This window comes from Corvus hawaiiensis, chromosome 9, assembly GCF_020740725.1.
Source record: "Corvus hawaiiensis isolate bCorHaw1 chromosome 9, bCorHaw1.pri.cur, whole genome shotgun sequence".
Taxonomy (NCBI): Eukaryota; Metazoa; Chordata; class Aves; order Passeriformes; family Corvidae; genus Corvus; species Corvus hawaiiensis.
Genome location: NC_063221.1, coordinates 23,033,911 through 23,058,424, shown reverse-complemented (window position 1 = coordinate 23,058,424; position 24,514 = coordinate 23,033,911). Strand labels below are relative to the sequence as shown.

General features: G+C 47.1%; 1 protein-coding gene across 1 annotated transcript in view; it reads right to left on the bottom strand.

Moving 5' to 3' along the window:
• Positions 1-4,853: 4,853 nt before the first annotated feature.
• Positions 4,854-24,514, bottom strand: part of DMAP1 (DNA methyltransferase 1 associated protein 1) — a 28,980-nt gene continuing 9,319 nt past the window's right edge. The window contains exons 6-10 of the mRNA XM_048313660.1: positions 24,239-24,406; positions 23,101-23,286; positions 20,147-20,218; positions 7,952-8,024; positions 4,854-6,134 (exon numbers count right to left, since the gene is read on the bottom strand). Coding sequence (XP_048169617.1) covers positions 5,788-6,134; positions 7,952-8,024; positions 20,147-20,218; positions 23,101-23,286; positions 24,239-24,406 — 846 coding nt within the window. The 3' untranslated portion in view covers positions 4,854-5,787. The remainder of the gene's footprint in view (positions 6,135-7,951; positions 8,025-20,146; positions 20,219-23,100; positions 23,287-24,238; positions 24,407-24,514) is intronic.

Genomic DNA, 24,514 nt, shown 5'->3' with positions numbered 1-24,514 from the left:
GTCTAATTAGTTTTTTATGAAAACTAAGAACTTGGCCTTTGCCCTCTACTCCTGCAGGCAAGAATGTGACTCAGAGGACATTGTCACAGTGGATCGATGGCCAGTTACACTTGAAAGGCAGGTGCAGGGGACACAGGGTGGGCAGCAGCCCAGAGCAGGGCAAGCAGCCGGGCCCACCAGCGCCCACAGTGGGCAGCACATAAACCCACGCTCTCATTGCGATGCCTCAGCCCCGCCTCCAAGGCCCTGCAAAACAGGAGACGCAGGGACCACGGGCCCCTCCCACCACAGACTGGAGCCTTGGGCGGGGCAGCAGGAGGAGGAACTCTAGTGACAGTGAGTGCTGGGGATAACACGGGTGTTTCCAGCAGGGGCAGCCCCTCACCCAGGCAAGGCAGCACTTGCAGGAGTCGGGTATGCAAGACTTACTGGAACAGAGCAGCTGCACAAGCGCTGGGCACATGGGATGCTGGAAGGAGCTCTCCAGCCTGGTGTGGGCGGCACAGGAGCAGCCTGGAGCAGGACATGGTATCCCCAAAGGCAGCAGGGGCTGCAGCAACTCCAGCTGTCCCCGGGTGACTGAGGCAGATGGGCTTAGGGACAGCCACCAGCAGCCAGCAGCACCCAACAGGGTCAGTGGCACCCAGCCTTCCTGGGACGGAGGAGAGACAGCCCCACGCACCAGGGCTAGTGGCACAGGGCAGCCGGGGGTCCCCTTGGGCAGAGCCCCACGCATCCCTGGGGCAGCTCTCCAGCACCTGCTACACCTGCCTGGTGACACCGCTCTGGGCGTCAGATGGGGTTGGGCGTAGGTCCCACTTTTCCCTGGAGCACTGCAGTGTGCCCCAGCAAGGCCCCTGTCCTGCTCCGTGGCTGCAAGCAGCCAGCTGTCCCTAGGGGCTCCAGGACAGCCCCTACACCTCCTCCTCCTCACCCTGCACAGGGTGCTTACAGCTTCTTCACCTTCTTGATGGAGAAGGGAGCTAGAGGCCAACTCCCTCCACTTTTTCTGCTCCAAGAGGGAGACAGGAAAGAAAAGAAAAACCAGGAACAGCAGATGGGAGAACTTGGGTTGTGGCAAACATATCCACCTGTCCCAGAGCCAGCCCCGGGGCTTCAGCAGCACTCCAGGCAGTGCCAAATGGACTACACTGTCCAGGTCTTTGCATGACAGGAGGGACAGAGCTAATCCAGTAGTGACAAGAGCATGGGATAGTACCCTCACAGGGAATGTCACCTCCCTGACATGAGCAGGGCTTTGGGACGGTCAAGAGAAAGGGGCTGAGCTTTACAAGAACTCTGTGGCCACAGGACCCCTGACCAAGCAAGCCAGCATGCACCAAGCCCTAAGGAGCAGGACACTGAGAGAGGGGCAGAACAGCTCTGTGCTATGGGCAGCTGTGCCAGGGATGCTTGACATGGGACAAGGCAGAGCCTGAAAACACTCCTCTACCATCCAGACCTGCTGTGATGTGGCCCAGGAGCAGAGCAGGAGGCTGACAGAAAACCACGGCTCCTCAAAAAACCCGCCCCTTTTCGGGTCAGTGCACACCCATACGCCTGAGCGAAGCTGTCGGGGAGCTCCCCTTCACAGAGAAGGTTCAGGGCTGAACGCAGCCCTAGGAAAGCTGAGGCCGTTCTCACCAAGTGGGACATTCCCGTGGCCCCGTCGCTGCACTGTTGTGAGACCGTGCCAAGGTGCCACATGGGCCCTCTGCCCACGGCCACAGCAGGGTCAGCACCCAGAGCTGGGCTCTGTGTGGGGTGCCCCAGGCATGGCACAGCTCCCAGGTACCCCTGTGCTGCAGGGACATGAGGCGCCAGAACCCCTGGGCCCCACGGCACAACGCACCGCAGGCAGTGGCACGGGCCAGCACCGCCCTGGCACAGTGACTGCACAGTGGTGCCTGCCGTGCCCAGCCCAGCAGCCCTCCCATCCCCACAGGCCTGCAGAGCCACTGCCCCAGCCCGCGAGCGCCCAAGGGATGGACAGGGCAGCGCGGAGGCGCTCTCCGGAATGAGCCAGGCCTGCCCATCCCTGCTCCCGCAGCCCCGCGTGCGTCCGTCCCGGCGGCAGCGCACGTCGTGGGAGGCCCCGCTGCCTCCCCTGGCGGAAAGCGGCCCCCAGTTCCCGCCGGGCAGACGGCAAACAGAGCATGGAATTTGCACGGCTAAAAGTTAAATACAACACACACACGGATTTCGTCAGAGGCCCTGGCACCGCTGCCTTCGCGGGATCCGATTAACGGGGAAATAAAAGGGCCAGAGAACCCACACAGCAGAGTGAGCAGATGCCCTATAAAAATCAAATACAGGGTAATCAAGAGGACTGAAAGGTACATTTTAAAAAACAAAAACCCACCCTGGAAACAAAGGAGCTGGGCTTTGTGGCTTTCCTGGGAGGGCTGCAGAATTAATGGGGAAGAGCACATGTGTTTGATAATCTTTATATGGCAAAAGACCCATCTTTCAAATATGTCACAAATTCATATTAATCACCTTCCTATTGCCTTCCGTGGCACAGCTATTCCAGTTGCCTCGGGCAAAATTGGGAACTGTCTGGTTAAAAAAAATGTTTTACATTATAATTTACAAGAGCTTACAAGTCTAGTTTCTTTTAATGGAAAGAACGATTAAAAAAAAGAGAAGAATATATATACACCCTGGTATATATACACTATATATATTAAAATATATATATATAAAAGACAGATATTGTAACTCCATCTGGAAAGAGAGAATGTTTGATCTTAACAATGTAACTTCTAGCTTTCAAACAGGCTCAGAAAACAAGAAGTCAGCAGGAGTTCAGATAAAGGAAGCTTAAAAGTCAAATAATTCTGACTCTGAACCCGAGACTTCTTAGACTCAAGGTCCTTTCCTTTACCCATTAATGGGCTGACTTGTGAGCTCAGGAACAAAGTGCTGCAATGTGAGGATTTCTGAGAGTCACTCATTACAGATCACTGAGTGGAGTCTGAGTTGCGGAAATCAAAGGATCCAATCTGGAGTAACTGGCTGAACTTCTGCTTGGAACTAATTTGTTCCGAGTTCGGCTCACCTTTCACCTCCCGAAGGCCCCGAGTAAAGTCCCTACCGGGGTCAGCCTCAAACAGCACTGGGGGGATCCCAGCTCGGCTTTAATGGTCAGCAGTGGGCACTGCAGCCCCTGGGAGAAGGTGGACAGGCAGCCAGGGTAGGAGAGAAGTGGTGGACACAGCAGGGCAGGACAGTGCTGGGCTCCCCACTGCCCCATGGGCTCTGAGACAGATGCCTCTCTCAGCCTGGCTAACACACGCTGCTGACGTGTCCCCCATCCCACCGCTGGCCAAGCAGGGTGCTGGCAGACAGCTGCTGACAAAACCAGCATCTCGAAAGACCCTGGTGTGCCTTTGCCCATTCATTCCAATTCCTGGAAAGGAATCCAAGCATGCCAGGCAGCACTCAGGAGTCAGGACTCCTAGTCCTATTCCTGGCTTTGCCACTCACTCCCTCCAACATCTGGAGCAAGATACTTCTCTCCAGGGAAACAAATCTGGCTTCAGGGGAGCAGCTGGTTTGGAGGCTGAACTAATCCATGCTTAATCCAACATGTAGAGTGCCATGGACAGGCAGTGCTACACAGCACAAACGGATCCTCCAACTCAGAGGAATTTGAAGGAGGGAGATTAAATGATTCCCCCAAAGGCCCTGGTGGCTCAGTGGCAAAGCACAAGCTTGAACTCAGGACTTCAAGGCTGGCATGGCAGGGTTAAACCACTGCAGCAGGACAAGGGCAGGTGTCATGCCCAAGCACCCACAGCTGCAGGAGGCAAGGGAAGAAATGGCCACCAAAAAGCATCACTGTGCTCCAGAGCTGCTTGTTCCCACCACCAGCCACACTGCTGCCAGCGCCCTGGGGCGGGGGCAGAGCCGTGTCCTGGCCCCGCTGTCCCCACCAGGGCCTGGGACACCTTGGGGCCATCACTGTGCAGGGTGGGGATATATGCATGCACCCACCAGCCATCGCCCTTCTCAGCACTGACCGAGCCCAACAATCTTCCAGAGGCAAATTTCAGCCATGATGCTGGACAAGAGGCATGGGAGCCGCATCTGCCAGCTCCGGGCAGGGCAGGGAGCATCACCAGGACATGACCTCTACTCAGCTCAGCCTATCCTTGGAAAAGCTGGCTGTGGGCTGCAGGGTGTTGATCTCTCCCACCACCACATAGCCCAACAACCACAGGAGAGGTTCAGGGCAAGCACAGTGCCAGGCCCTGCCTGACTCTCCAAACATATCTGAACCAGGCAGAACATGGTACAGCAACTCCATTCTCTTCCTCTCCAAAATACTCCTCCAGCTGGGATATAATTTCCTCCCCCCTCAAAAGGTAGCAAAAAATGGTCACAGTGTGAATGTGCTTGACCTTTTGTCTTGGACTAATCTAATTGTGTCGTCTTTGTGTAATCAGCCGGTAAAGGTCAGTGCTGTATTTAACATGGGGGCCCTTTAGGTACTGAATTTGCCTTGCAGTGAATTAACTTGATTATATTTCTTTCAAATATGTCAGAGACCAGGTCAGTTTAACCCTCTCTGTGCTGCCTGGGCCCATGCCTTTGTTTCCAGTTCCAGAAGGTGGCACCGAGGAACAATGTGGTCAGAAGCACACGCATGGGCTCCCTCCTCCTGCAGTCATGGCCACCACCACCATCTCTCCCACCTTCCCAACAAGCCAGTTCTCAAGGGAGACCAAGTGTACTGTAAATCAGCCCAAAAAGTTTGCAAACCAGGACACTCCAGACCGCAGGGAGGGAGGGGTGAGATTCCAGATTGAATGCAGTAGGGAAAAAAAAAAAATAATTCAGAAGACTCCTTTACAAACATGAACCTGTCTCAGTAGAACTCTTCCTTACGACTCAACATTGTCACAATCAAATAGGACATTACTCAAGTCCAGGTTAACGTGTCGCCTCTGCCATTGACAGATAAGGTGTTCTCAATATCCTGCAATACATTATACATTTTAGAAAGTAAAGGTCTGTGCCGCTACCAGGGGCAGTGTGTCGGAGGCGTTGGGGATGCCACGGTGTGGAGATGGGCAGCTTTCATCAGGCAGTTCAGCTCAGCTGTGCCAGGGGGCCGCACAGAAGGGAAAGCAGCCTCAGCTGATCCCCAGGCTTGCCCTTGGCCCTGAGGCAGTGGTGAGGGGCTGGGCAGCCTGCCCTTCTGGAGGCAGGGAGGAGAGGCCCGTGATTCACATCCTGCAGAGGTACATGCACAGGACATTGCCACAGGGCTTGCACTGGAAGAAGCCCTAGGCCTGGCTTTTCCTTCTTGGCACTGGAAGTAGGGTATAAAAACCCTCCTTGGCTCTTCAAACTCCTCTCTCCTTCCCAAGCCTCCTGCTCCAGGCAGAGCTGCTGCTTGACTCCAGGGTCTTGGGCAGGTCATGTCTCGTCACCTCAAGACTGCTTTCCCCACTCGCTTCCCTCTGCTGAGCAACCTGTACGGGGCTGTGTCTAGAGGGAAAATGCCACAGGCCTGCAGCTGTACTGTTGCTGCCCTAGAACAAGCTCCCATCACCCAAAGCCTCGCCGCTTTGGTCCACGGTGGCACCCACGCCAAGCCATCTGCCTGCATGCAGGATGTAGAAAGCCCTGCTGACCCCACCTGTAGCACCAAGAACACTGTCCAGCACAGGAGACAAGCCCAGAGAGCAGCACTGGGACTTGGGGGGGAACAGGCGTGTTCTGCTCCCTTGAACGCACATGCCTGGAGGGAGAGCAGGGCAGCATTCCCAGCGCTTGTCAGGGCATCTGCGTCGGAGACCTGAGTGCACCCTGTTCTGCCCCCCCGACCTTCCTCCTCACCGAGTTGGGGGTCAGTGGTGCTCCTACTACATCAATGATCTGGTCCTTGGTATCTCCCTTGCCCTCCTCGATGCCAAGCCCTGTCTGGCCATCTGGATGGGCACCTTCCACGCTGAGGGGGCCGATGCTCCCAGCTTTGGCCAGGGCCTCGTAGCGGTGCCGTAACATCTGCAGCTCGTACTCGCAGTTGGCAAAGGCTTGTTTCAGCTCGTACAGCAGCACCAGGTCGCTCCGCAGCTCGTTGAACATCTGCACAATCTCCTCTGTGGGCATAGGATTGAGATCTAGGGAGAAAAACACCTCCTGTTAAACACCCAGACCTACAACCCGAGTGAAAAATTCCTATAAAGGTCTTGGCTGCTCTGTCATTCCCAGAAAGATACACCAGGAGCCTCACTCCAATCACATGGATCAGTAGCAACTGGTATCCCTAAGGGCTGCACACCTGATTTTTCAGGCTGTCCATTGGTTCTGGCCAATGACTAAGGGTGAACCTGCAAAGTCCAGGACTCAGCAAGTGAAAGATGATGGAATACCAGATGACTGAACCTTGCTACCCACCAGGTCACATGAAGGGAGCTGTGTCTTACAGAGAAATTGGATCTACACTGCTGCAAAGGACAGAAGGGCTCCTGCTGCTCCCTACACCTTCAGCAACAAGGGGGGGGGACAGGCTGAGCTCCGTTGCCTCTCTTATTGCTCCTCCCAGGGCAGGTACAAGGCAGAGAACTGCTCTGCTGCTGTGTTACAGACCTGTTTGCAGGAGGAACTGGCAGATCACCTCCCCACACCTTGCATTCTGCTGCCCCCACCATGCACACACACAGAGCCAGCAAGAGCTGCAAGTTCTGCAGAAGAAAAGGATGAAGCTCTGCATGTTTGCCCTGATACACAGCAGTGGTCCCTACATGACCCCTTCCAGCTGGCACTGTGTTCACCCCCACAAAGCCCAGGTGTGATTCTGCACTCTAAGGTATAGCAGGGCAGGAGCACCAGGAGACCCTCAAGATATGTGTGTTATGCGAGGCAGGAGTGGGGAGTCAGGAACCCCTCCTCACCCTCATGGAAAGTGAGCTCCGAGAAGCACTCACATGCTTCCCCAAGGCTTCCCTAGCAAGCACAAACAGTAACTCCCTTACTTTTACAGCAGAAAGAGGAAACCATCCTGGCTGAACCTTCACCAGCCACAGGAGGCCTTCAGAATGGCACAGTCTCCGAGACAACATACTGAGCCATAAACCAGCTGGCCCAAAAAACTAACAAGACTTAACAGAAGTCAGTGCCGGGAACAGGTTCAGTAACCTCTTGTAAATCATTAATAAGGCTTCTGTTTTTCTTTATATTCTTCCCTTTTCCTACTTTTAAATATCTCTCGAGCCACAGTGGGAGGGAAAGGGATCATCAGGTGTCTAAACAAAAGACACTGCATGCTGGGACCTGTAATACCTGCAAACTGTCCCCACTGCATGGAGAGCAGCCACTGGCCATGGGCTGCACTTCTCCCCCCTCTAGCCATGAGCAGGTATTGTACATGTTAAGTGAACCCTTCTTTCTGCTGCTAAGACACTTGAGTTCAAGAGTGAGGGATGTGTGTTTACTCGCCTTTCAGCAGAGATGCTCCAGATTTTCACACAGCATGCAACCTATAAAGGGGGGATGAACAGTCCCAGATGCATTTCGGACTTGCCACCGTGAGCAGTAAATTAAGAGGAAATGAAGCTTAAAAGCAAGACAGGGCAGCCCTGAACAATGCGAGTGCCGTGGTCACTAACACACTTAGAAGTACCTCTCCCGGCAAGGCTGAGATTTGCCTTCCTAATACTGTGCTGCCTCTCTTGATGGTTAAAAAGGCCCAAACAAGAGAGAAACAAAGGCTCTTTTAAAAGATTTTTCTACTGGGAGGAAAAAAAAAACCCCTGTGCATCTTGTTCTGGCTTTTACCCTCTCTTTTTTTTTTTTAAACACATAAAATATTTTAAAAACCATTCACATACTGTTATTCAAGAAACTGGCTGTATTACTAGGGGAAAAAATAGCCCATCTCAAGAACAAAGGCTAGCTCTGTGTGTCTCTTTCTCTCTCGCGTGCCCCCTTTACTCACCTACTCCGAGTTCCATCAGCATCTGCTCCAGGGCTTTAATCTTCTTCTGTCCCACCGAGCTTGGCAGTTTCATCTGGAACACAAAGGTAACAGAGCCACACAGCTCAGAGATAGCCCTCACTCACAGCCGTCTAGTTCAAAAGGCAAGAGAGCTTTTCTTTTTATAGTGCAGGGGGAACAAAAAAAGAAAGGGAGAGAAAGGAAAATCAAGTGGTAAGAGAGGGAGACGGGGGCTGAAAGTTTTCAGACTAGGTCCGAGGGCAGGTATTGAAAAGCCCGGTCGTGAGGGCTTTTATTTTCTCTCTCGTGTGTGTGCAAGACACGCTGTTTTACAGTTTCCATGTGTCACTGAATTAACAACAAAAGTTCTTCTTGGCTTCAAACCCTCTCCCGCGGTGCCCAGCCCATCAAAGGGCTCATTTACACAGCGGCTAATGTGCAATGCTGCCCTACTTTATTCGCTTTAGCCGGCCTGATTAGACTCATGCGCTAACAGACTCACTTCTCCTTTTACCTGCTGAGCCCCAGACCTGTGGGATTCATTTACAGAGCAGGCTTTGTAACAAAGGGGAGAGACAGAGAGAGCACAGTTACTTGACTGGCGGAAGTGTGCACACACATTTACATCGGAGCTAAGGGGCTAGGTGAGAGAGGAATCATCAGATGTGAACTATGAAAGGGAATCGGAGCTGGCCAGGAGAGGAAGAATGCACACACTTAGCAGGGTCCTTCCTCTGCATTCATTTGGGCTCTAGCAGGAGTGCTAGCTGCTCAGACCAAGCATTTATTAGATTACCAGCAGCACAAATGCAGCTGGCACAATATGGCAGGGAGAACAGGTTTCCAAGCCCTGCAGATACATCCAAGAAAAAATGAAAGCACTCAGCTATACGAGAAGATGCACCAGGAAAGAAATGATTCTCAACGCCGCATTGTCAAACACCCTTCTGCACACAGGCACAGGCTGTCCCTCCATATCCAGCCCTGGAAAGCTGACCTCACACCTCAAGCTGGGGATCCCAATCACCAATCCAAGTTACCAGGCAGGCCACTGAGCAGCCAGGAGGCAAGAGCATCCTGCAGCCATCCTGCACACACCACTTACTGACCAGCGCCCCAAACCTCAGCCAGACCAACCATGAGTCTGCAACATGGCTGGGAATGACCTGAAGGAAGAAACGTTATGCACTCCACCTTAAAACTGGCCTCTCAGGAGAGCTCACTGGGAGGGCCTGCGGTCACCTTACCTCCCGTAAGTCACACGCTGAAGTTGCCCAAAACAGACAGCCCAACATCAGTCTCCCAGATTAGACCTATCACTTCCAGTGTTCTGGAACACTGCCCCAGCACAAAAATGCCAAGGGGCTCCATCTGGAACTTCCTAATTCCTCTGAATGCAGGAGCACTGCACACACACACACATACCCAGATGGTGAGACCTCTAACCTTAACTCAGCTATGGCTATGTCCTATCAGTTGCTCCACAACAGCAGTGTAGGACCTGTGGGAAATCCTGCCTTCTCCACGACATCACTTCAGCCAAGAAACCAGAGTATGGACGCCACAGAGCACCCCAGGGGAATGGGCCTTTCACAGTATATGCTCAGAAGCACCTGGTCCTTTTTGACAGATATTAGCACCACAAGAAAGACTCCAGCAAAGGACCAATAGGACTATCAGGAGAGGATTTCTAAGAAACCAACCTGACTCAGAGAATCCAACAGGAGCACTAGAGAAAAAACAAAAACCCACCTTCATGCAAACAGCACAGGTAAGGGCTATAAGATGCCTCTGCCTTTTTTTTTTTACCCCAAAGGTCTTTGACTTAGAGCTGGCATTTCTGCACAGCAGTGAATTTCATACTTCTTTCATACTTGTGAAGAAACCAATTCTTTGCAGATGACCACAAAATGATAGTTTTAGCAGAAGAAAGACTATCAAAGTTATCAAGTTTTTGGATTCCAGTCAAGTTTTCGGCCCAAAGTCTCAACTTGAGCAGAACCTCACTAAAACAGGTTTTCCCAGGGGCTCTGTTGCACAGACTACCTGCACAGGCTCTGCTGAAAAGGACAGGGTAGAGCCCTGAGATAAGGCAGCCCAGAGCACTGGGACAGGAGATGTTCTCTTTATTTGATGGGTGCCATGCTGCAGCTGGCAGCAGGATGCCAAGGAAGGAAAGGTCACTTTGCACAGCTTAGCAGAAGACTGAGTGGTCAGTCTCGAACATCAGGAAGACATTCCTGAAAGCAAGAGAATTCAGCCCAAAGAATTGTTCTGCCCCGTGAGAAACCATATAGAACATTTAAATAGGTGACATATCCAGCTCTGCCTCCGCCAGGGGATGTATGGGGTGACCTAGTCAGAAGGTACTACCCTTAACTTGGGGGACACAATGAGCCCAGCATCTCCCTACTGAAGAGCTTGTGGACACACAATACTTGTATGACTGTCACAAGTCCTCAGAGTCTGTATTCACCCTGCCCCAACACCAGACATTGGAGTCTTTTTAGCCAAAGGCAGGATTCCCTTCTGTTAATATCCCTTCTGGCAAAAGCATGCTGGGCACCAGGCCAGCTTCAGGAACAAAGCACAGGAAATAGGAGATGTTCATCCTTGGCTAGGCTAGGTAGACAGACAGGAGGTCCTGGTTTGTTGGTTAGAACAAGCTTTTCTCCTGGGAGGCTCCACTAGCTCAAGGAACTACTGGCAGTGCTAACAATCAACCTAGCAAAACCTTCAACTGTGATGCTGTGCACATCCAGACCATGGTCTTCACTGACACTCCTGAAGATTAGAGGATGGAACAGGGAGAGGCAGGACAAATTAATTTAACTTCAAAGAAAGAAACACTAGAGATGCTGAGGAAGAGTGGGCTGTGAGTTTAGTTTAAAACCCCATCAATTAAACTTCCTTTTAATTCAGGAAGGAGGATCTGGCCTGCAAACAGGAAGGCTTCATTGGTTTCTCAAAGCAAGAGTATATTTTAATTTTACCATCATTAAGAAAATGTTATGATTTATGTGGCTACTGTCGGACTAATATCTTTAGAATTTAGCTGGCTAAGCCAATTCATCTCTAAGACTGATGAAGGCTGATTGCTCTCTATGCAAAATGTATTAAAACTAAATGAGCAGTCTATTACTCAAACGCTGCTGATAATCTGTTAGCCAGGGTCCGTTAGCTGGGCTGCCTTGTTGCAAGAGAGAAGTCGTCGTGCTCTGTACAGCTGTGCTAAGACCAAGCTTACTTCAGGAAGCTCTTCTTTGTTTTGGTCTTTCAAGTAGGTATCAGAGAAGCAGCACAGTGCTGGAAGTGGTGCTCACTTGCCCTCATTCCCAAAGAATGAGGCAATTTGCAGGGGGCACAAGTCCCAGCCAGAGCTCTCTGGCTCATGATGTGTGTGTGCACTGGGATCTGTGGTTTCTGTGGGCCATATCTCTGCATTAATGAAAACACCCCTTCAGGCAATCTTGTTGCTAACACCACAGCTCCTGGGATGTTCTTGGTGTTGTCATGGATGGAGGCCTCTGCAGGGGCTGAGGAAAATTATGTTCCTCAGAGAACTCCAGTGAGCAACCACAGCTTCTGAGGTGAATGGCATTTGCCCTTTTCTTTCCTTCCTCATAGTAGACTATTATTGTTATTTATTATCTTTAAAGTCCCCATATAATAATAATACCTGGGAAACAGATTGCTCCCGTCAGAAAACTGATTAGCTGGGATTTTTGAGGTTACTATATTTTGGATGCTCTTCTCCTTTGACAGCCTCTCCCTACAGCCCTCTTTGCAACACCAGCTTGTGCTTATAATTACACCAACATCACTTTTGATTTAAGGACTGTAATCCTTTGTCCTTGCTATAAACAACCTACATTAAACACATGAACTGCGTGTACCAAGAGAAAAATAAATAAAGAGCTACAGAAAATTGTGTGAGTCAACACCACAAAGCCACAGTACCAGAGCCTACCTATGCAGAGGGGAGCCTGGAATACACAGCCACTGCTGAAATGCACTTGGCCTGGAAGGCATGGAATACAGGGCACTGACCTGCTCTGCTCCCCTCTGAAGGAGGAGGACATTGCTCGAGCTGGGTCATGCAGTTTAAAAAGATCAGAACAGAGCACCCACCACACCTTCACAGCAGGGGCTGAGACTGGGGTGGACCCTACAGTTCAATTTCTGTACAGGATCTCACCATGGAATACCCTTGAGGTTTTGCATGATACAGGATTTTTATTTAATGTTCGAGGCATTCCGCCAACAAAACCTTGCTAATTCACACTAATGACTAGGAGACCTACTGCAAATTAATTGTTAATTGGCAAAATTCATTAAATGAACAAACAGGATAAGAAATAACTGAAGATATAGCCTCCCCAAACAGACTCGGTTCATTTATTTTTCTGTGCCACTCAGTTTTCATGATTTATGCTAATACTTTTAAGCACAGTTGTAAATGTATTTGAATCTATTTTAGTAGAGTAATGAAGTCTAAGTAATAGCAGAGCTTGCAACACAGTCCTGTTATGTCTCACAGCATCACCACCTGGCAGGTAGAGACTATCATGGGGATCTGCAGTAGAAATGGAATCTACAGATTCTGCCAGGGACCTTGAGTGATTGTATCTGTGTGGTCATCTTAAATGCCCTGTTCTCAATTCATCACTTTCTTCACAAATGCTCCTTTTCTGATGCTCCCAGCTCCCCACTCCTGCCTCAAAAAATCCTCTTTTGTGCTGAAAACTCTTTTTTGTTCTATCACCAAAACACAAGGTTTTTAAAATTAATCAGTGGTTATTTGAATATTTCACATGTACCCTCCCTGATGCTGCACTTCATTTTAATTCAATTTTAAGGTAAACTTCTCCTTAAAATCAGCCTTCCCCAACCCTAAACGATATAACTGTCCTGAAAACATTAATCCTAAAATCTCCACACATCTGAGCTGTGTCTGTACAGTTGTAAACTGTAGTTTTATGCATCAGCACCAGTATTGTTCAGCATCATAATATAGCTCACTGACAGTGAAAACCACCTTCTTTGTGGATTTCAGCAGCAAGAAAACTTTCTCATTAGGCACTTTCTTCATGGATATCTTTAAAGTACTGAATGGTTTAGTGGATTTCCAGGAAGGAGTGCTGAAGTTTCAGATGAATAATGTTTTTTGCATTTTCTGCCTGAAGGTCAAACATTCCTGGGCTGCATGGCTCTGCTCTGCAGGAGCAGGGAGCCTCCACTCCTGTACAGTTTTAAGACTGAAGGAAGGAAAGAAACATATTAAGTACTTTAGTCTTAGAGCTCTGGAATCTGAAAAACCTCAACTGAAAAATTCAGTTTTAGATATGAACCTGCACATTTCTGAAATTCTGAAGTGCTTCACTGCATGGAACTGAAGTGCTACAGTGGAAGGTGGATGGGCAAGTGCAATGGATATATGCAAAAACTAGGAAAGTGTGAAATTGCACAGGTATTACCTGTCTCAATGAACATACATGCTTCCCTCTGCCCCAGCTTACAGCTAGGGACTCTGTGTCTTCTGTCTGTGCCTGCTGATCTGCCACATTAAGATTTTGCACTGGTGAAAATAAGGAGTAATACCACTGTGCAATCTCTCCTATGCTATGTAAGACACTAAACACACAGCCATCTCTCTGGAGTGGCACATGACTATCAACTTGCTCCATCAGTGAGGCTTAATGCTAAATAAACCAATCTTTTAAAAAGAAAACATTTCTATAGTAACCTATGTAAATGGTTATTTAAGGGATTTTTGGACTGTGGTTAGGCATACCTCACGAATTCCCAAATCAGTTGTGCAAAACTATAAATTCTGTACTTGCATCCTCCTAGTAAATTAAACCAGTTTTACAGGAATATACCTAGTGAAGGCTTTGTCAAGATGAGGGAGGCCAACAGATACCAGAGAAGCCCAGCATACTTAGGCATATGGCAAAGAAGCAACTCACTGATCCTATGAACATTAATGCCTCATTATTCACCTGTAGCTCACTGATTCAAGGGGTAAAGCTATCCTATAAACATTAATGCCTCATTATTCACCTGTAGCACTGATTCAAGGGGTAAAGCTAAAAGATTTCCTGAAGGAACCAAAGTCCTGAAGTATCAACATTTCAGCATGAAGGGTTTTCACCAGTGCAGGCAAAAGGGTATTCAAGGTTTTTATAGTCTCCCACCCTTTCTCCCCTAGAAAGGGGGTACAGACTGCTTTGACACAGCACAAGCGGCCCTTTAACTTAGGGCTACTTGGAATCCACACAATGACGGCTGAGAACCTAGCAAGCACCGGCTCTCTCCCCATTTGACACACAGGTTGTGACAAGAAACAAGACACCTGAGAAGACAAGAGGAATTCACACCTTGCCAGGACTGCCTCCCATTTACAAGATGGACATCCTCTGGCAAGCAAAGTATTATCTGCCACTTACCAATCCTGAGATTCCTTGTCCTTAAATACCTTTTGCTTTAAAAATAGTGCAAGCCTATAAAACAAATGCAAAAGGACTACAGAAAGTGTTTGTGTAGGAAAAAATAAGAAAATACATGGTGCAGAAGAAAGAACTGCACAGGACATTTTTACCGGGGGGTATTTTATGCTAAAAGCACATCACCAGAATGACACTACAGTAGTGTAGTAGTTTGCTTGAAGCAGCTGTGCAGATTCCCAGACAGTCCTACCCCTGCCTCTCACTACAGGCACGGACACCAAGCTGAGACCTGTAGAGGTGGCTGCAGAAAATGGAAATGGCTGCAGCCTCTGAGCTGCATCTGACAGAAGCAAATCAAGAGCACAGAAGTGTGTGCTGTGATTGCAGGGAGGAGGCCTAAGACAGGCCACAGGAGAGGGAATTCCATGGACACTCTACCATAGTACAAGAACGTTATGTAAACTTCCAGATCAGACACAGGAAAGCGTAGCAACACATGCATGTCTTGAATTGATGTTGCTTTTCTCTTAAATAATTTAACTGAATCTCCACTTACACAAATACAAACAACCACAGTGACTAATTACAGTTCGATCATTATATTGGTTACACTAATGAAAGAAAAAAGTGATATATATGGAGCTCTGCACAAGTCACACACAATAAAACTGGCTGATGAATGATACCTGAAACTGTGTCACTATGGGCACACAAAGATAGTAAAAGCTTCTCAAATCCAGGACCGACAAAGGTCCCTGAGGCCTCATACTGCATGGACACTGTTTGGTACTGGATGATTCAACAGAAGCAGCAATACGGAGTGTCCTTTCCAGAACTGCAACTTATTTTAAAGATCCTATACCCAGAGTGATCCCACTCCTGTACCAAGAGCGCTCTCCTTACACCCGAGAACCTACTAAGGCTTTGGTCCAGATGCTCTCCCACACCAACGACCCCACAAAAAAAAAGGTGATGGATGCATTTTCTCTCAGCAATTTAAGTGCCTTTTGCTTTGGCTAAGAACAAGAATGGAGGAAGAGATGTGTTGGATTCACCTTCTCTAGTTCATTCAAGATTTTGTATCCTTTGCAGTTCTCTTTAAAAATAAATACGCCAATATTTTCATCTTATTTCATTCTCTACAGACAGGAGTTTGATTAGGAAATGCACCAGCACTCTCTTGGCCCTAATTAAAGGGCATGTAATACAACAAATAGATGGCGATGCCACAACATGAATTCGATCCAGCCTGCATCATTTCTTCATAACTTTTATTCACAGAAATGAGACAATTACTTCCTTCTACACCTCTGTCAGACTCCCTGTGGAAATTACTCCCAGCCACTCTCTTGTAGAGTGCAAAACATACAACTTCACTAATGAAAAACTGCTAGCAGAAGCAACAAGCACATCTCAGCTAACTAATCCATGGGATGTTCAGACCTGGAAACATAAACTTTCCCACCTCATAAGGGTGTGCTGATCTCCATGAGATTGATGTCAGAACGCCTTGGAGTGCAATCAATACAAAACAAATAAATAATTAATTGCTTCAAGTAATTAAATTTATCAAATCCAAATAAAAATAACTGGTATTTTATGGAACTGCTTCCAAAAGCTGAACCTCTGAAGGGACCGTATTGATCACAGGAGGACAGACAGATGTTTCACATGTTCACTGCCAATGAGGTCTGGGTTTGCATTAATGATAGGGAAGGAACAGAGCCAGCAGCCTCCAATGCAGAGTAAGCAGCCAGCATGCTTGGCCATTTAATTATTGGTCAGATCAAATACAGAGAATAAACATGTCTAAACACATACATACAACCCCATCTTCCTCTAGAAATATCATTCACCTTGGACTTGCAGTAAGCACTTAGTTCTCACTCCAAGAAAAAAAAAATGGAAGAACTCACACATGCTCTCCCCACACCACCACAGTAAATTCTTATTCATAAATCAGAACTAAAAAAGTGTTCAGAAGGCTACTAAATATTTAAAAGCTGGTGAGTGTGAATATTTGAATCAAGGGGTACTAAAGCTCTACTTGTAATTTTCTTTCCTTTACTTCTTTCTTAATTTGTTCAACTGGCAAATTGTTTACAAGATCCCAGTTAAGCAGATGGAGTCAGGCTGCTGTCTGGAAGCCTTTGAATTCTTTGAATGACTAAGCTGGAGCATCCCTCAGTCCTTTCCGCAGACTGAAAATTCTACAAACTCTTTTTCATCACAGAGTTTTGTTTTGTTTCCAGATGAGACACCACTCAATCAATTATCTTCCAGTTCCTTTGCTTCCAAACCCATGACAACAGAGCAAGGACACAGACATACACTTCAACGTGCAGGAGTAGGTACAAACATCCATCCTTTTCCATGCATCACCTTCCTTCTTAAAAGCACTGCTGCAACAATTCAACAGCATTACTGAAATCCTAAGTTAAAATTCACAGGCAGAGCTGAGAGAGAAAAACTACTTAAAACACACTGCAGAGATGTTAAGTATGCCTAAGTCAAGTGCTCTGAACACAATAAAGTCAAAGGTTAAACTTAAAGCTGAAAATAACATGGTACAGAAACACTGTGGTGAAATCAAAACAAATTCAGTTCTGCAACATCATGCCCAGATCACAAACATGTGGTTACTGTTGGTTTGTCTGGATCCTGGAAAAGATTCAAGTTCAACAGCTCCCATTTTCCTTTCCTTCAGGCAGATCCACAGCAAAGCATTCCCTCCTCACAGCTCCCTGCTTTCCCTTTAGTCTTTTCTTCACCTTTCCCTGCTCAAATTCCCTACCCGACTCTCTTTTCCTCTGGCTCTTTGGCTGTCTGACCTCCCAGCTGAGCAGACCTGGTATAACAGGAAGTTTTCCAGAAGTAATGCTTAGGATTAATAATACACTTCTGATGTTATTTTCATAACACTGTTTTACTAACAGGAAAGGCAAAGGTCTAAAATTCTTTTCAAGAAACTCTCTCACCCCTTTCCAAACACCTGCTACTGCCTCCTGTTCCCAGTGGCACCAAGGCAATATGCTGCCTTGAATCAAGAGGAAGCTTTTCATAATGCCCAGCTTCCCACTGCCTTAGAGAAACTTGCAGTCTGTGCTGTCAGGAGGCAGAGGGAAATCCCATGCCGAGCAAGGGCACAGGGGCTGTGGCCTCCTTTGCCTGTGGCCACAGTCCCATGGAGAACAATGGGAGACTGAAGCCAGTCTGATAGAAGGCAGCTTGTCGAACTCACAGCAGAAGATTACTCTTCAGCGTCTGCTGAAGGAGAAACTTTCGGTTATGAAGAATAATGGCTGTAAGTGACCATTAATCCTCACAGGGAAAAAAAAACAGTCTTCAAATTCAGCCTGTCCGTAAGATTGTGTAAGCTTTAACGACAGGGGGAATTTGAAGAGCCATGGCTATTGTCATAAAAACTACTGGGAACAAATTAAGTTGAATACGGATTCCTAACTTTTTCTTCAAGGACTCATTTCTATAAATTAATTTTAACTCAGATTTCAGACTAATTGTAAATCCTCAGGAAAAAAAAAATCTCTAATCAAAGAGTAAGTGCTATTATCCTGGGGATGATATGGTACATTTTTCACACATGACAGAGGTTGAGCCCCGATCTCAGTGCAAAATCCAACTTCACCTAACCATGAAGGCGTAAAGCACAGTAGCAAAGTATAAAATAAAGGAGGACAATAGAAGCCTTTAGGTGAGGAACTCTTTAGGTCTTCAGGCAAAAGAACTTGCTGTAGGACAGCACAAGCTTTTAGATATCATTTTTCAATGTGCTAAGGGCAAAACATCTTACACTGGATGTTGCCAGAGTATGAATTTCCAGCACTTCATTCGAATTCCTCACTTAGTCCTAGTCAGCCTCCACCCTGATCAATTCCACATCACTGGAGTTCAGAGGGTTTGCCATATAAATCCCACAAGTAAAATAATTTGGATTAGCATGGACTTGTGTCAGCTCCATAACATTTGGCACTTCAGCACCTCTTACCAGTTCAAAAGGCCTGTACTGACCTCATGTAATTAATTCTCCCCATCAGGCATCTGTGAAGCAAGTGAGTCTAATAGTTCCTGTTTTAAAAACAGGGAAGGCTTGGAAAAGGAAGCCAGGTGACTGGCTAAAAGCCACAAATGAATTCATTTTTCTGGGTTAGAGGTAGGTTTCACATTTCCAAACAGCAAAGTGTTGTTTTTTCACCCAGATCAGTGATGTACCATCTTTCTTAATTCACAAACCACCACTAATTCTAAGAATAGCATATATCTCCTTAAAAATTTCAAGCAGAGCATAGAAAGTTGCACTAGGTCATTCCAGGAGCTTGGATACTGCAGACTAAAAGTTGCTGAATCAGACTGCCGTGCCTCAGCTTAGCACTGCATCTTGTGAGCATTAGGAACAGATAAAAGCATGTAGCACCCATTTCCATGAAGGCTGGGATTTGAATTGCCTGTTTGGTGCACAAAAAGGCTGCTGGCTTTGCCAGATGGTTCCATCACTGATATGTTATTGCTCAGCGTCTCTTCCAGAGGGGGTAAAAAAAAATTAAAAAGATCAACCATTACTTATTAGTTTTCAAAATCCAAATCAATCTCCATAAATTACTCTATTTATCTTAGTGCCCAAGAACACGTCTGCCACGTCTCAATAAATCTCAACACATGCACTGCAGTCTTGCTTGCCTCTGGACTGTGATTTCCTCAAGGCCGTAGCCCCTCACTTGAACAGGTATCCTGCAGATGGTGGCACCAGTACACTGAAGGGGCCCCTGAGCAGTGACCCTGCTGAGGCATCCCACCTCTAACACACCCATGCACCTGTACATGGAAGCAGCATTATCCCAAACACATTTCTATTAACAGCTAGGAAGATCTGAAACCATTCTGATATCAAAAGAACATTCCACAAAAACAGTCTTTTAAATTTACTATGCCAAGTGAGAGTGCCAGGCAAGGAACATACTTATCCAACTTTTCTATAATAAAGAAACTAAAAATCTTTTTATTTTTTGGCTAGGAAAAAAGCAAAAAGCACTAGTATGGGCACACAGGATCAAAATTCCTCTGAAAACATTCAGTTGACCAAGCAGGTTTAAGTTATTTGATATCCCAAAGCCTGTGGCTAAGAGGCAAGTGTCAAGTCTTGCTGATATAAGAAAGCAATACAAAAACATCAAGAAAGTTCTCTACTCAGGAATATCTCTGCAACAGAATGAACACAGGGGCTTCTCCAAAAAATATTTTCTAAGATAATGTAAATAGAAAAGCTAAAAATTGTATGTGTTTATGTGTCTCTGTTTTTTTCAAGACACAACCTGAACATTCAGTTCTTAAAGATCATCTTAACTAGATGATCTTTAAGGTCCTTTCTAGCCCAAACCACTCCAAAAGCACCTCTCAATTAATACACGTGCTCCATGGGGATCATTAGTTCTGGCTGTGAGCTCTGTTTGGACTAGACAGTTCCACTTGGTTCTGTCACAGGTGCCTAACAGCAGAGCAGGCACACCAGTGACAAACACCAGCAAGTTCAGGTGCCTCTGCAAGGCAGTGAGTTGGCTTTCACAGAACCAGCATTCCAGGTTTCTGAGTCTCCACATTTATGGAATTCCTTTCTTATTTTAGAGGCAAGAACTTGACTTTCTTTAGCTATAAAAGGAGAACAGACAAGGAGAGAGACAGGCAAAGTGAAAGACATTAACAGAGATCCCACAGGATCAGGACAAGAGCCTACCCTCTGGCTCCGCAGCGTGACACCTGCAGATTTGAAGTCAGGAAACTTGATGCCAGCAGTCTCAGGAACAGCCTGAAAGAGAGCGAAACAGGATGTGTTGATGGAGGAAACACAAGAAACGCAAGATTTCATACAGAGACTATCTGAAGGGGAAACACTGTTTCCTATGACAGAGAACCACCTGCCACGGCCACGTGTCAGAGATGAGGCAAGAGGAAAATCCCAGGCAATGGGATTCAGTGGGAAAATCCCAAGAAATTCATTGAGAAGACTACTCCAGTTCAAGGTGTCGCTGGAAAGCTCAAACATTTTTGGTCAGTTAGTTTAAATGCACTGCTCTGCACAGAAACTTACATCCACCCATACAGAAACCCTGACCCTAAATGGTATTCATACATATTTGCACAGAATCATCCTTATCCAACTTAGACCCATTTCGCTGATCAAAACAGCCCAGGACTTCCCTAAATCTTGGCTTTTGACTGCAAACTCTCTAAGGAATAAGCTGAGAAACCTCTGATCTGTACAGACATGAGCCCACTAATGAGGATGCAAGGACTGCCCCCTCCCAGGGAGGCCTGCTGTTCATACATGTTTTGCCATTTGTCGACTCATTAGACAGTTTTCTTTCTTACTTTGTATTTTAAGCACAGCATTAGAATGCAGCGAACTTCCAGTGCTTCTGCTGCTAACAGTAGGGCACATAGTTGCATTTCAACAAAATGGAAAAAAACAAATGCAATCCCTTGTAAATCTGTGCTGACGAGCAAAGCAAAAGGTGAGCAGACTTTTAAACTATTAAACCAGGCTATCTCTGCACTGAATGGTTTGGGGTCCCCTGAATGGGTCAGCAATGCTTATGATTCAAGCTAAGAATAGCCACAACCTCCGCAAAAACACGTGCACAATCATGTTTTCCAAAACTAAGTCACCTCAAATCTCCCCATTTCTTTGGAGACAGCATTTGCCTTGCTGCTCCCACATTTCTATGCAGAGAGGCTCTAGAGCTTGCTCTTTGTTCCAGATAGGGCTGAGACAGCCAGGGCTGCCCCAAGATCACAAGAGATGCTGAAGGACAGTGACTCAATTTCTGAAGTTCCCTGCCAGTGACTCTCACATCCCTATCAGCTATCTCTTAATCTTGAGGTGGCACCCTGCAAACCACTCTGCATGGCCAGGCATTAAGATTATTTCAGTTATCTGTAGTCTGTCCAATAAATAGAGAACCTGGGAAAAGATTCCTAAACATGACCATGAAGGAAAAAGTATTCTCTAACTACCAACAGGGCTCATAAACTTGTAGAGATCACTTTGATCTTTGGTAGGATATAGCCTCCCTGCTTGCATTATTACAGACAAACAAGGCTGCAATCGAAAACCAATCCTCTCTGCTTCCTTTGAATGAAGGCTGGCTTCCAAACTCCCTGAACTCTGCCCCTCAGCCTGTCGCTGAACACCCTGCCACAAGCAGTGTGGGGAAATCAGCATCGTTGCCTCAGCCAAGCCAACTCTGACTTGCATTCGGCAATAAGCAATTAAATGGGTTCTTTTGCCTCATGTGCCTGTACAGCCTGTACATGCTGTAAACGCTTCAACCTCAATTGACTCCTTGCTAAATGATTTTCCTTTGTTGAAATGATGCTGATGCAGCTCCCGATTCAAATTCTTAGTTAAAATGCAATTTTTTTTTTAACATTTCCCAGCTATAGTTGGTAATTGACTCCTAATGGACTCTGTCATGGTTGAAATGATGCTTGTGCAACAACAGAAGCTGCTTCTCTGCCTGCCCTGGTGTGCCTATGCACTATAAGCCTGCAGACAGGCCCCGGCCAACACTTAGGGGTGGACTCCCTCATCTTGGCATCCTCAGCATCTTCCCAGCCCCATTCTCTAGCCCTCTTTTTTTCATTACCACCAATGACAAACTGCTGTCTTTACAGGGAGATATGCCAGCTATGGCTGAGCTTTCCCAGAACAACCCTTAAGGGAATGCAATGCACAGGGTGCCCAGTGATACTATACTCATCACATCGCAGGGACACACATGGGACACGACACACCAAAAGAGTGTTCTGAGGAAGTGGTGACCATTAGGCACACTTCAAGCAATAACTGTCTAGAATTCACCGCTTCTCCCCCCTCTCCGTACAGAACCTTTTGGAGAAAAAGGGCACATGTGCTCTCTGTTCACAAGGTGGAGGGACAGGAATTCCCAGAGACTCACTGGAAACATCTGAGATTTTTTTTTAACAGCCCTTTCCTACTGAAGGTGCTGAACCTACATCAGTCCATGCTGTCCTCCTCTTTCCAGAAAGGGAAACGGAGGTAGCATCAAATGTGAACTGAAACCTGTGTTCTGGGCTCCTTAGACTTCAGCTCAGCTCATGGAGAAATAGCAATGGTTCCCACAATACAAGTCCCGCAGCAGGGCTGCTCTGATCACAGCTCAGGATCAGGAGAGGGGCATGTACTGAGCTTGGGGAGATGCTGCTGAGATCCAGGAGTTGGGGAGGAAAGGAAAACTTGGACTAGGAAAAGACGGCAGGTGAAAGACAATGGGTTTGTGGGCCAATCCTACAGCAGTAACAGAACACACTTGGAAGAAGCAGGGAGACAGATGCTTCTCCTTGCCATGATGCATGAATGGTTGGCATTATTTCATGCCTTTTCTCAGGGAGGGAAAGAGAAACAGGACTTAAAACAGCATTTTTCCAATGAGGGAGAGACAGAGAGCACACCAGTGGACTCTGACAATGGCTGCCTTACACCAATCTGCCTGCCAAAGATGCAACGAAAAAACATCTGCCAGAAGGCAGCCAGCCATTACTCCCCCCCTACCCAAAAAGGGCCTGATCCCCATAGGACTGCTGCAGAAAACACATTACCCCACCAGAGCATAAACAGGGGAAAGGGAAAATTTAAAAAAAAAATTAAAAAAAGAGAGAAATGTTTACAGGCTTCTCTGTCTCCTTCTTCTGTGGCAGCTTCTTCTTGGGAGCCTTGCGCTCAGCACGCCTCTGCTCAGTGGTGGTGTCAGCAGCTGTGATAAGCTTCTGCAGGTCTTGGGTTCTCTTTTCTCTCTCTTTCTTCCTGGTTTCAATTTTGCGGAGCTCCTGGATGAGGTATTCTTCTTCTGCCACCTGCAGACCAGAGCACGTCAGGGCAGTCAGAGAGCAGAGGAGGCCTGGCAAGGCAAGGGGGCCATCTACCGATAACAGCTCTGCCCCGGGCCAGCCTGGGAATGACTTTATGCTCCTGCTTAACTTCTTGGATTTGTAGGGCAGATTACACTCCATAACCTTACCCTGTACCCGTGGCAATGCCACTCTACAATCCGGCAGGTACTGCATTACAACATTTATGATGCACCCTTCAACAATCCATAAATTACTAATCCCATCTTCCGGAGTCCAAAAGCACAGACAGAAAGGTAAAAAAGCCCAAATATGCTGTAGTTGCAAATACAGTGTTGTGAAAAGCTGGCTCCCCTCCCCAGATATAGCATACAGAACCCAGAGCAACTAGGCCTAGTACTGACACCTGTCAATGGGGGGAAGAAGTCCCATATGAACTTGTCCTTGGAGGGAATTAACTGAAAATCCACAAGGATGGTTTCCCCCAGCCTATGGAGAACACAGTTTCTTAATCTCTAAACCCTAGGACCATTACATAGCTTCAACACAGAGGAGAACTAAGCATGCAGATTTAGTCTTTGATGTTTTCTGGAAAGATTTTTACTCTCAAATAAATAATTCTCTCTCCATGATACTCCGGTACTCGTAAAGACATTGACCAGAGAATTTGCTTCTATCAGAGGACTAATACAGTCAGTGTCACTGAGAAGGTCCTGGCAGTTACTGGAGACCATAACTCTGCTCATGTAGCCCTTTCTCCTGTATAGTCAGATTTCTCAGTTAGTGTCCTTTTAAACTCCTTAAAGGCACATTAACCCAACAAAAAAAGCTGTACTCAGTTGCTGCTCTTTTCTTGTCCAGCCCTTCTTAACCTTTCCCACCCTCTGGCCTGTATCACACACCTACCGACTCAACTTATCAATCTTTTGGAGCAGTGATGCTCTCTTCCCCAAGTTACCTGCTCTGGTGTCCTATTGTAAAGCCTTTCCAGTTGTTCCTTCCTTCGTCTCTCATGGCCAGCATCAAAGACTGGGATTTTCAGGTCTGTGCCCGGAGCCGCACGAATGTTTGCCAGCTTGGCACAAATGTGGTAATACCGTTCCTTCAGATCCTCTACTGACCTTTTCTGTGGAAGACATCACAGGAGGACAACATTATGGAAGAACCAAGCAAAACCTTGTGCAATAGCCACCTAAGGACCACTGGCTGAAGGATGTCACATCAAGTACAAGAC